Below are 12,818 nucleotides of genomic sequence, written 5' to 3' on the forward strand. Positions count from 1 at the left end.
ATATTAAACAACGGTGACAGTTGATGCCCAATTTTTTAATTATATTGTGGCCTCGGTACCAAATTGTGTACCGGGGCCACCACACAACGCAGTCCAGATACTTGTTTGGTGGAATTCTGACACGTGGAGGGTTTTTTAATTATATTGTGGGGACCACTCTATCTATACCACACTACAACTCTATACCACTCTATTTCATACTTTAATTCTATTTAATACTTTAATTCTATTTCATACTTTAATTCTATTTAATACTTTAATTCTATTTCATACTTTAATTCTATTTCATACTTTAATTCTATTTAATACTTTAATTCTATTTCATACTTTAATTCTATTTAATACTTTAATTCTATTACTAATTACCATAAAGAGGAACTGCCGCTTCTATTTAATACTTTAATTCTATTAGTAGTTACCATAAAGAGGAACAAAATAAACCAATTTTACCAAAAGTATAATATGACTTAGACTTACAAACACTACACTTGAAAGATGGTGCCTTTAAATGAAAAAGTCAGTCTTCATTGCACGACTATGTGCAACAGGGACAGTTTTTTGGTTTACAAAGTCAACCAATAACACTTGGACCCTGTCTGTCTTTAACATACTTGATGGGATCTCAATGATGAATTGTCTGTACCATGTTTGGAGGAGGTATTGTGGCCCCGGTACCAAATTGTGTACCGGGGCCACCACACTACGCAGTCAAGATAGATAGATGCGTATCATAGATAAAGTACATTCAGTGGTGTGGGGCAAATTAAAAAATATTCAAAATGCACTGACATTATCAAAAACAAGAGGTTGTCACACGCTAAAACTCCAACATGTATATGATGGAGAGGATGGAGGAGCAGCCGTATGTGTAGTGTAATGCAGACCTGTTGAAGGTTTTTTATATATTTTATTGTGGTGCCCAGTGCCCACTCCTCTAGGCAGTCCAGGTACATTTATTGGTGCGATTCATAAAAGTTCAGGGTTTTTAATATATTGTGGTGACCCACTCCTCTACGCAGTCCAGGTACATTTATTGGTGCGATTCATAAAAGTTGATGGTTTTATTATTATATATATTGTGGTGACCCACTCCTCTACGCAGTCCAGGTACATTTATTGGTGCGAATCAAACAAGTTGATGGTTTTCTTATTATATATATTGTGGTGACCCACTCCTCTAGGCAGTCCAGGTACATTTATTGGTGCGAATCAAACAAGTTGATGGTTTTCTTATTATATATATTGTGGTGACCCACTCCTCTAGGCAGTCCAGGTACATTTATTGGTGCGAATCAAACAAGTTGATGGTTTTCTTATTATATATATTGTGGTGACCCACTCCTCTAGGCAGTCCAGGTACATTTATTGGTGCGAATCATAAAAGTTCAGGGTTTTTAATATATATTGTGGTGACCCACTCCTCTACGCAGTCCAGGTACATTTATTGGTGCGAATCATAAAAGTTCAGGGTTTTTAATATATATTGTGGTGACCCACTCCTCTACGCAGTCCAGGTACATTTATTGGTGCGAATCATAAAAGTTCAGGGTTTTTAATATATATTGTGGTGACCCACTCCTCTACGCAGTCCAGGTACATTTATTGGTGCGATTCATAAAAGTTCAGGGTTTTTAATATATATTGTGGTGACCCACTCCTCTACGCAGTCCAGGTACATTTATTGGTGCGAATCATAAAAGTTCAGGGTTTTTAATATATATTGTGGTGACCCACTCCTCTACGCAGTCCAGGTACATTTATTGGTGCGATTCATAAAAGTTCAGGGTTTTTAATATATATTGTGGTGACCCACTCCTCTACGCAGTCCAGGTACATTTATTGGTGCGAATCATAAAAGTTCAGGGTTTTTAATATATATTGTGGTGACCCACTCCTCTACGCAGTCCAGAAAGATACCTTGTTGCAACGTTTTGGACTAATAACTATATTGTGAGGTGTTCAGAATACACTGTAAATTAGTGGAAATGCTTGTTATTGAATGTTATTGAGGTTAATAATAGCCTAGGAGTGAAAATAAGCCCAAAAACTTGATTTTTAAACTTTTTATGTTTTTTTCAAAAAAAATCCGAATCCAAAACCTTAAATCCGAACCGAGACCTTTCGTCAAGTGTTTTGCGAGACAAATCCGAACCCCAAAAATAACGAAAATCCGGATCCAAAACACAAAACACGAGACCTCAAAAGTCGCCGGTGCACATCCCTACATATAACCTTATAATATATAAATATAAACCAAATAACAGCTGCTCATAAACGACTGTGAAATGGAACCATTATAATGCTCATTTCAGAGGACTTCCTTGCCACCATCAATCACTATTCCTGCCTTTCTTGATCAGAGAGGAACTGATCAATCTTTGAGTTTAAATTTGGAATGAGAGAGAACCACACACACAGCATTCTGGGACTTTGATTAAATGCCAGTATCAGCAGTCAGAGCAGAGAGCTCATTGCAGACCTCTCTGCTGCTGCCTAGACTGCATCTTCTCCATAAACACCGGTGACACCTTCGCTGCTCAGTTTGTTTTTTAAAATAAAAAGGTGATAAGAAGGGCATTAAGTCCTGAGCCCCACTTAAACGAAATGGCATTAATGGAACCCCTGAAAAGCTGGCCCTGCATACTGCATTATAGTGGGACATGCATGCTAGAGAGGGAAGGACAATTTATAATTGATTTTCTCTAAAATGTTATGTGGGTTAATAACTGTATATTGTAATTTGGCTTTTATTCAGGTTGTACTATGAGAGTTAGATGAAATAGCTACACTTTAAATGCCTGCTTTGACCTTTACGTATCACCCTGTTTGCTTTAATATGTTTAATTATGAACGAGAGCCTACTAATACTAGTGGGGATTTACTGATCTCTACAACAACCTGTTTCTATTCCACAGGCTATTAACATCGCCATTAAGAGTAAAATCCCATGTATAGTAGTGGAAGGATCTGGAGAAATGGCCAATGTCATTGCCAGCCTAGTGGGAAATGAGGGCAGTTCTCTCATATCCTCATTCATCAAGGAGAAGCTACTTCAATTCTTGCCCCGCACCATATCTCATTTAGCGGAAGATGAGATGGAGACCTGGATACAATGGGTAGAGTATCCCTGCATCTGACTCGTTAACTGTGAAGTTTTTGGCAGTGCCATTTTCCTCATGATAATTTGTCACTGTTGGTCACTCACTGAATGATTTGGGATGATGTATGGTTTGCAGATTAAAGAGATCATGGAGCACTTACATCTTCTGACTGTGATAAAGATGGAGCAGGCTGAGGATGAGACTGTCAGCAAAGCTATCTCTTTAGCGCTTTACAAAGGTATGTGGACAAGTAATGTGAATTACAGTATTACGGATTCATGAGACTGAATTAGATGCACATGACCTGTAGTGGTGTCTGGAGATGATTTAACACATTAGCCGCGATGTTCCTCAGAACACCTTGGCTGCGCATTTTTACCATTACTACGGTAAAATCTACGCTCATTGTACCTCACAACACTATGGGGTACGTGGAAAAGTCTGCAGAGATATATGTCATTATCTCTACCGCAAAGTGTCTCCGGAATGATCAAGAGACACTTCACGGCTAATTGAATTCCCCCGTAGGTCTCTCTTACTAACACTGCATTTAGGTTCAAAATTTGCACTTAACCATAGCAATCAATCAGCAATTAGCTTTTATTTATCTAGTGCAAGTTAGACAATGAAAGCAAGTGTCTGATAGGTCACTATGATTTTGGACAAATTTTGTAGCTAAATACAATGTTAATAAATTAGCCCTATTATGTACAAAGTAATTTAAATCCTCACTGCTTATTTGGAGAGTTGTTTTGACATAAATAACAGGGAGCCTCTTATAAATTCACCCTTCTTTTGTCTAAACATAGTTTATACTTACTATAAATTGAGGTTCTTCTTTATTGGGAATGTTGAGAGTCTAGCAGGCAGAACACCTGAAATCTCAACTCTTATTCGAAGAATGTTGGTTAGGTTATTTTTGGGTACACAGTGGTTTTTTTTCACCGGATCAATGTTCAATTTGGTCACATATTTAGGTGTCAAATGAGGTGAGATCTGACTATCCTCTGGTGTAACTGTAATTCATGCATAAGTCGGAAGATGACTACATGCACAAGTTAATAGCTGTCATAGGGGCCCATTTATCAAAACCCAGCATTGTGAAAGATTTTCTATTGCTGTTTATTGCTTATTATAGAAAATCTTTTCTTGCCGCAATTTACAATACATGTTCGCTGGGGCAGCTGAGTGAGACTTAAATCCCCAACAATAATGCCTGGCAGTGGTAAGGCTGAACTTACTGCTTCATCGTTCCAGTGTGGTAGCACATGTATATGTGTGAACAGGTTGCCGGTTCATGCATACGCAGTTTCACTTTCAATAAATATTAAAAAAAGATAAACATTTCAAAAATATAGTAAAAAAATAAAAAAAATGTCATATATTTAAATTAAGAAAAGTGTAGCATTTTTTCTTGTGCAGAGATGTCTCCATCCTGAGCAATAACTATAGGAGGGTATGGTAAATGCTTTCTCCAAATGGATGTCCTAATGCTACCTAGAGCTCAACATGTCCAAAACACAGCTTATTATCTCCCTCCTGCCAGAGTCACCCCCTGCCCTTAAATCTCCCATAATTTTCTCAGTCTCCCAAGCCCACTGCTTTTGTGGCACACTTGACTCCGCCCTCTGCTTTATTCCTCACATCCAGACTCTCACCCTGTCCTGTCGACTCCACCTTAAAAACATTGACAGAATCCGCCCTTTTCTTACTCAACATGCTACCAAAACTCTTATCCATTCTCTCATCATCTCCTGTCTTGACTATTGCAACCTCCTGCAACCCATATATCCACACTTCAATCCATCCTAAATGCTGCTTCAAGACTGGTCTTCCTCTCTCACCGTTCCACATCTGTTGCACCACTTTGCAATACCCTACACTGGCTCCCTTTGTTCTCCAGAATAAAATTCAAATTACTCACCCTTACCTACAAATCCCTCAACAACACTACCCCTGCATATATCTCAAATCTCATATCAAAATACTCTCCCTCCCGCCCTCTTAGAGTGGTGCCAGAGGCTGCCTAATATAGATGGCTGAAAGCCCTGATAGGTGGGCAAGGAAGTGGCAGTCAGAAACACTGACCGCCATCAGGTTAGGCATCCCATTGCCTAGCGTGACCCCTGACAGGAGCCAGGAAGCATCCATTGCTAGGCAACGGGACACGATGATTGGGGCAAGACAGGCGGCCGTCTCCGGCATTTAGTGACAGTGCGGACACGGCGCCTGACACATACCCTTTGTTTTCATGTCTGGGTTTATTTTGTCTACCTTGTATGTCCCTGTTTTATGTAAAAACTGTTTTCCTTACTGTGCGGCGCAGCGGAGCACTGTGAAGCCTTTCAAATCTACGATAATAATAATATTTTATTATTATTTATTTATAGAAAACATGATTTTTTTTTTAATATTGACGTATTCCTATGGTACGGACTGAAGACAATGAGTCATCCTTGTGCGGGGACTAGATAATAAGCGAGCGGGAGAGACAAGGATGGCGACAGATACAGGCGTGACAGCACTACATCCTAGGTAGTGCTCATAAGGTGCCTGAAACTAGCAACTTTTGTTTGCAGCAAGTGGGAAGCATGGCAGCTCTTTTGCTTCCCCCTGCTGCATCTCCTTGATGGAGTCTTCAGCAGTCTCCCTACTTTATCCCGACGCTCTCTGGCTCTGTGCTGCCTTATGACCTCTTCTGCCTTATCTCTTTGTCACCCCCAGCTTCTTTCTCCTCTCTGGCATCTTCTTTGTTGATCCCGTTGGCTTCTTTCTTCTTTCTGATGGTTTCTTTCTTAACTCCATCTCTGTTCTGAAGCGTCACGATTTGTTTAAGATTCTCTGTTGCTAGCGCTAGGACCTAAAGAAAGAAGAGGAGCTTACTGGTGCCAGATCCCTGGACAGGTGAGTTTTCTCCTCCTCCTTTCTTTGTCATCTTCACAGGCTCCACATCTGGGGGTCACCCTCTCACACTCATTCTGGGATACAGTTTTGGTTTTAATGAAAAGGAAATGCCAAGTGGATCAGAGTTTTGAAAGCACAGGAATATAAATATTGGTAGGGGTGGGGTGAAGGATGCTGGATTTTAAATTAAGGAGGAGTTTCTTTTTACCTACCACATATTAGTTTGCAAAATAACATGTGAATAATTGAAGAATATTTAATTACATTTTTCCTATGTAGACTACTAACTAATCAGTAAAATAAAAGTAAATGCTAGGCTGGCTGCCCCTGATTCACGTGCGGCTAGATTGTTTTTCCTTGCAAACCGTTCTTCTTCTGCTGAGCCACTCTGTCAGTCTCTACATTGGTTTTTCAACTAATCCAATATAAAATTCTTCTACTAACATACAAGGCCATCAACAAAATTGCACCGACATACATCTCCTCACTTGTCTCAAAATACCTCTCAACTCGACACCTCCTTTCTGCACAAGATCTGCACCTTTCTTCCACTCTCATCACATCCTCCCATTCCTGGTTACAGGAATTTTTTTGGTCTGCACCCACTTTGTGGAATTCCCTTCCTCGCACAATAAGACTTTCCTCTAGTCTTCAAACCTTCAAGCATTCTATGAAAACCCACCTCTTCAGACAAGCTTATTCCTCCACCAGCATCGTAATCTCCCTAGGTTACTCAATTATCACCCTCACAAGACAACAACCCTCTGACCAACATTGCTGCGTGACTGATCACACTGCCCACTCAATACTTTTTACCATTATATTCTAGCTGGACCAATGTGCAATATGATGTAGCACGTGTCCTTGTATTTCAAACTCCCATTGTCCGTAGATTGTAAGCTTGTGAGCAGAGCAGGACCCTCTTACCTCTCTGTCTGTATATATTACCCAGTATTGTTTTATTAATGCTTGTTCCCAACTGCTACAGAATATGCTCGTGCTATGTAAATAAATGTTGATGATGTTAATTTCCCACTAGCAAATATTCTTGTGGAGCGATGCACAAAGACAAATCACTGTAGATACCATGATTGTAAGATAGTGAGATTGTTTAGATTTTTAACAGCGCATTGCCATATTGACAAATATCAACCTAGTATATTACTATGGAGAAAAATATTTACTTTGCACCTCACACTTCCTGAGAATGTGCCTTCCTTTTCCTGATGTCACTTCCTGTTATCATAGCTTTCAGCACTAATGAGCAGGACAAGGACAACTGGAATGCTCAGCTGAAATTACTACTGGAGTGGAACCAGCTGGAGCTGGCCAGTGAGGAGATATTCACCAATGACCGACGATGGAAGGTATGTTACATTATACTATCATTAGAAGCAACGTGTCAGTCACGTAACCTGCATAATTGGTCATTGCTGGTGCAACTGTGAGACGTATGTTATTACTGTACTTAGTAAAGAGGACTGGACTGGCAATCTAGTGACTATGGCATATGTTTAAGAGTATTAGTGGGCAGGTTTGTTCTCCCAAAGATGTGTTAAAATACATTGCTCAGCCTCCCAGCCCTGCATTTATTAGAACAGTTGAAGGCTGCAGTCACTGCACACTCTGCACATCAACAAACAGACATAGGGCTAGATTTACTAAGCTGCAGGTTTGAAAAAGTGGGGATGTTGCCTATAGCAACCAATCAGATTCTAGCTTTCATTTATTTAGTACCTTCTACAAAATGACAGCTAGAATCTGATTGGTTGCTATAGGCAACATCCCCACTTTTTCAAACCCGCAGCTTAGTAAATCTAGCCCATAGAGTGTGATCCAATGTGACAGTAGGTGTTTTGGTTGCTTGCCCAGTAAGAAGCATGTATAGATCCTTAGACTAGATAGGCCCAATGCTGCAGAGGCCCGAAGATGGTCTTAATCAGCCACTTACCTAACTGATAATCTATATATTATATTAATTACATTAATGTATTCATTAACAAAGTGTTTCCCTCATGTCTATTTGTCCCAATGCCATTTTGTATATTCTATTTTCTCTATTCCTCTTGCTCCCTGTTCACATTCATTTCTTCCTTAGGTCAGTACTATCATATCTCTCCATTTATTTCTCAGTTTCATTTATTTTCTCTGCATTCCTTTCAGCACAATTGACTTTTTGTTAATCTATTCTATTACCATGATTCTTGTGCTCTTCTCTCATCCTGTCTTTTTCTAACAGTCAAATGACCTGGAAGACGCCATGTTTGCAGCCTTGGTGAAGGATAGGCCGAAGTTTGTGCGTCTTTTCCTGGAAAATGGTCTGAATCTACACAACTTCCTGACCAATGAAATTCTCAGTGAACTTTTTTCTCAACATCTTAGCACGCAAGCATTTCGGAATCTGCAGATTGCCAAAAGCTCTTACAATGATTCAATACTTGACTTTATCTGGGAGGTGGTCTTGAGCTACCGGCGTAACCGTAGAGATGAAAGGAATAGCTGTGATGTCTCAGAGATTCAGGTGAGGGTATGACTGCGACATGTATTGCTTTGGTTTATTTTAAGTATAGCTAAAGTGGTTTTGTGAGCTTTTCAGAACTGAAAATAAATTATACAGTGTAGCTTATTTGCCCTGGAGATTTTATAGAGTGATCAGGTGAATTGATCCCCAGGGAGTGAAGTGAACATTGTTAATGTTCTAATGAAGTAAGAATCACCATGCCTTTTTCCTGAAAATGTGGGCATAACCCCTTTCACGGTACTGGGTACTGGGTAGAACTCAGTAATCTTACCTATCCACCTAAACAACTATATCTCGCAAACTGTACTTGTCAAACTCTGTGTGCATATATATATTTATATATATATATATATATATATATATATATATATGTATGTATATGTACATAAATATATATATAGATATATAGGTATATATATATATGTATATATAAATATATGTATATATATATATATATATATATATATATATATATATATATATAGATAAATATATATATATATGTGTGTGTATATATAGATATATATATATATATATATATATATATATATATATATATATATATATATATATATAAGTATATATGGATATACATGTATATATATATATATATATATATATATATATATGTATACAAATGTGTATATATATATATATATATATATATATATATATAAAATTTGTATGTATATATATATATATATATATATATATATGTATATAATGTTTACATATGTGTGCGTGTATATATATATATATATATATATATATATATGTATATATATACACATATATATATATATATATATATATATATATATGTATGTATATATATACACACGTATATCTATAACCTGTTGGCAGATTCATCAGTGAGAGGTATGTACCCTGTTATATATATATATATATATATATATATATATATATCTATATATATATATATATATCTATCAGGGTACATACTTCTCACTGATGAATCTGCCAACAGGTTATAGATACATGGGCCTGATCTATTGAGGGAAGTTAAGTAAAAATTGAGTAAGAGGTCTCCTGGTCAAAACCATGTTACAATGCAAGGGGTGCAAGTTAGTTTTCTATTTTGCACATAAGTTAAATACTGTCTGTTTTTTTATGTAGCACAATAGGTATGTATATGTATATGTATATATATATATGTATATATATATATACATATATATATATATATATATATATATATATATATATATATATATATATATATATATATATACACACATACATATATACATATAAGCCAATAGCAAAATCTTCTTTTTGTTTTTTTCCCAATCAGAATCTCAGTGCAATAAAAAAACATCCTGTCCATGTCCTATTCATATGGACCATACTGCAGAACAAAAGACAGCTATCCAAAGTAATCTGGGAGCAGGTAAAAGCAACATGTTTACATAACCAATAGATTTTCACAATGTTCTTAGTATCCGCTGTGGTAGTGGGCATCCTAGAAGCTCCTGAAAAATATCTCAAGGGCTTTTACTTATCCCTAGTTCTGGTGTGATATTTAATATGGTGTTGTGATCAAGGTCCAATTTATGTGAATACTTGCATATATAAGTGAATTTTCAAGGACAAAACTCCCTGCTTTGTTTTCTCCAAAGGTTTTATATATATATATATATATATATATATATATATATATATATATATATATCAATAACCCCCTGTCACTGTGTGTAGTGTGGGGTGCACAGGGTAGGCCATGCACCTCCTTCTCAAGCCTGCCCTAGCTGATGGGCATGGGTGTAAATGACCAGGGGGTTCCTGCACATACAGGTATTTTTTACAAAGTCTCATTGTAAGAAGTGGGACACAGATGATGTCACTTTGTGGTGCAGTGCAATAAAAGTCAGAATAATTTGGACGCCAGACCATCTCTACCCCAAATTGAACTCTTTATTTACACTCATCTTCCTACAACACGATAATCATAATGGCTTCATCAATAAAGAAATATATACAGCTCCTTACTCTTTCCAGCACAGTAATAAGTAATAAGCAATATGAATTTGGTTGCATGCATATCTCCTTACTCCTGCACACATCTTACACTGCTGGTTTTATCACAGTACATACCAGGTTCTCCCGGTCACAGTAATTCCAGAGCTACTCACAGTTCAGCCTCTGTCTGTTTCCAGTATGAATATGCAGGAATCACAGTGTAGCTTATCTCCAACACACTTGTAGCTCTTTCTGTGTGTAGTTCTTAGCTTTGCAAGCAGGGGTAAAATCCCATTGGCTATAACACTCTTCTCTGCCCCTCCTGGGGACTCCCACAACTGCCTCTCATTGCTACAACTCTCTCTCCAGGCGCTCTTTCATTGTGTTCCCTCAGCCACTTTGCTCTAACACTTTTCTTTGTGTTCTCTCAGCCCTTGGGCTCTGACACTGCTGCTACACTGCCTCTTACAGCAACCCTCTCTCTAGGGTCTCTTCCATGCAAAATTTCCTTCTCTCTCTCTTGGGGTTCACTTTAGTTATATGGACTCTGCCTGTAGTCACTGGGGTGCTTGGTTTACTAAAATACCACTAGGGGGCATTATATATTTATTAAAAAAAATGAATTAGACATATACTGAAGGTTAGTGCATGTGACTCTTGCATGGGCTGCCATAGCATTTCCCCAATTAGTTGTACAACCACATGCAAAAGTCTCAAGTGCAACACTGTTGGAAATATCTTTAAATATGTGATTATCTTAATGTTTTTCTCAAGACTAGAGGATGCACATTAGCTGCGCTGGGTGCTAGCAAACTGCTAAAGAGCTTGGCACAAGTAAAGAATGATTTCAATTGTGCTGGGGAATCAGAGGAGATTGCCAATGAGTATGAAACGAGAGCAGTTGGTAAGTTGCAATCTATTAACAAAGTGTAAATTTTGCTCTCTTCTTACTTGTTGAACATACCTGTAACACATCAAGAACTTACATCGACACATACATCGACGTGGAAACAAATTGGCCCCGGCATTTACGGATTACATAAATGAAGAAAGCAGTTAGCATGACATACTTATATATGAATATATACATATATGCACAATCTAAATTGTTGATGTAACCCCCAAAGTACCTGATATTAACAAATTTCAGATATTTTCCACCATCGCAATCTAAATGCCCAAAGTAAGTGGAGGACCCAGAGGTCAATGAACACCACTAAACTCCCCCCCCCCCCCCCCACACCCCCTCCCGCCCCCAAAGCATTTATTATCAGCCTAGGTCCTTCCTCTAACTCACTCATGTTCCCCATACTCATCACTTGCTCCAGGGTTTTTTAGAACCATGCATTTAAACAGTAGTAACACATCTGATACCCAAAGGATGACTCTTTAGTAGAGATGAGAATTTCAAATTCTGAGAAATATGACAGATATGAATTTTGGGCTATTGAGTTGAACCAAGCCATGACTCGGTTTCCCACTAGAAATTCAGATTTAAAATCAAGGCAAAACATAATTTCTGGTAAAATGTGGAATCGCGCGAGTTTTGGATCAATATCTTCTATATATAGCCCTCCATTCTGTTCTCAGCTGCCATTTTAGATTTGAGAGCATGTAGGTAGGACGTTTACTGCAATTATGTGTTCAGAAAATCGCTTGCAGTGAATTGGACAGGGTGAAAGATGCAATTTGTATTGCAAGAGCTGTGATTTTACTGCACAAATCTTAAGAGTTTATTAAGAGTCTGCTGGAATTGTGTGCTGATAAATTGGGTGTGAGAGAGTGAAGAGTAGACAACGAGTGGCTACTGGTTGTAATAGTATATTTGTAAACTAAAGCTGGGTACACACTAAAGAAATTTCAACCAACTTTTTATGCCAAGAGATTTTACATGCAATCGATGTTCCGATCACTCGGTCCATGGACTGCATACACACTAGCCTTGTTTAGGACGATAAAGGTAGGAGCGGACGTTCCTTTAGCGACTTTTTACAGCCATGTTGTCGTGAGCAATGACTGTAATTTTGTACTCACTGTTGTGGATCGGTCAGAAGTTTATACACACTACACAACGGAAACGAGATTGGAACGAAAATATTAAACGGTACGACCAACCAAATGAGGCGACAATCGTCCATTTGGGCAGACTTTCGACCATCGTGTCACTGACCCGACTTTTGAACGAGCGGTCGTATGTCGGCTGATTTAGCCAATTATTGGATGAAAACTGTGTAGTGTGTACCCAGCTTAACTAGGAGTGGACAAAAAAATATTCTTTCTTGTTTTTAAAATCAAAGTGTTTTAATCTGAAA

The 12,818-nt window shown here is 38.0% G+C and overlaps 1 protein-coding gene across 5 annotated transcripts in view; it reads left to right on the forward strand.

Annotated features, from left to right (window-relative positions):
• The window catches only part of LOC142098011 (transient receptor potential cation channel subfamily M member 8-like), a 77,096-nt gene that overhangs the window by 24,182 nt on the left and 40,096 nt on the right, over window positions 1-12,818 (forward strand). For all 5 annotated transcript variants that reach the window (XR_012678289.1, XR_012678290.1, XR_012678291.1 and 2 more), the window contains exons 9-14: window positions 2,916-3,116; window positions 3,237-3,339; window positions 7,254-7,372; window positions 8,245-8,526; window positions 9,842-9,937; window positions 11,281-11,410. Coding sequence is in view for 2 of the 5 variants with exons in the window: in XM_075180413.1 (XP_075036514.1) it covers window positions 2,916-3,116; window positions 3,237-3,339; window positions 7,254-7,372; window positions 8,245-8,526; window positions 9,842-9,937; window positions 11,281-11,410 (931 nt within the window). In the remaining 3 variants the exon portion in view is untranslated. The remainder of the gene's footprint in view (window positions 1-2,915; window positions 3,117-3,236; window positions 3,340-7,253; window positions 7,373-8,244; window positions 8,527-9,841; window positions 9,938-11,280; window positions 11,411-12,818) is intronic.

Source organism: Mixophyes fleayi, chromosome 7 (assembly GCF_038048845.1).
Source record: "Mixophyes fleayi isolate aMixFle1 chromosome 7, aMixFle1.hap1, whole genome shotgun sequence".
NCBI lineage: Eukaryota > Metazoa > Chordata > Amphibia > Anura > Limnodynastidae > Mixophyes > Mixophyes fleayi.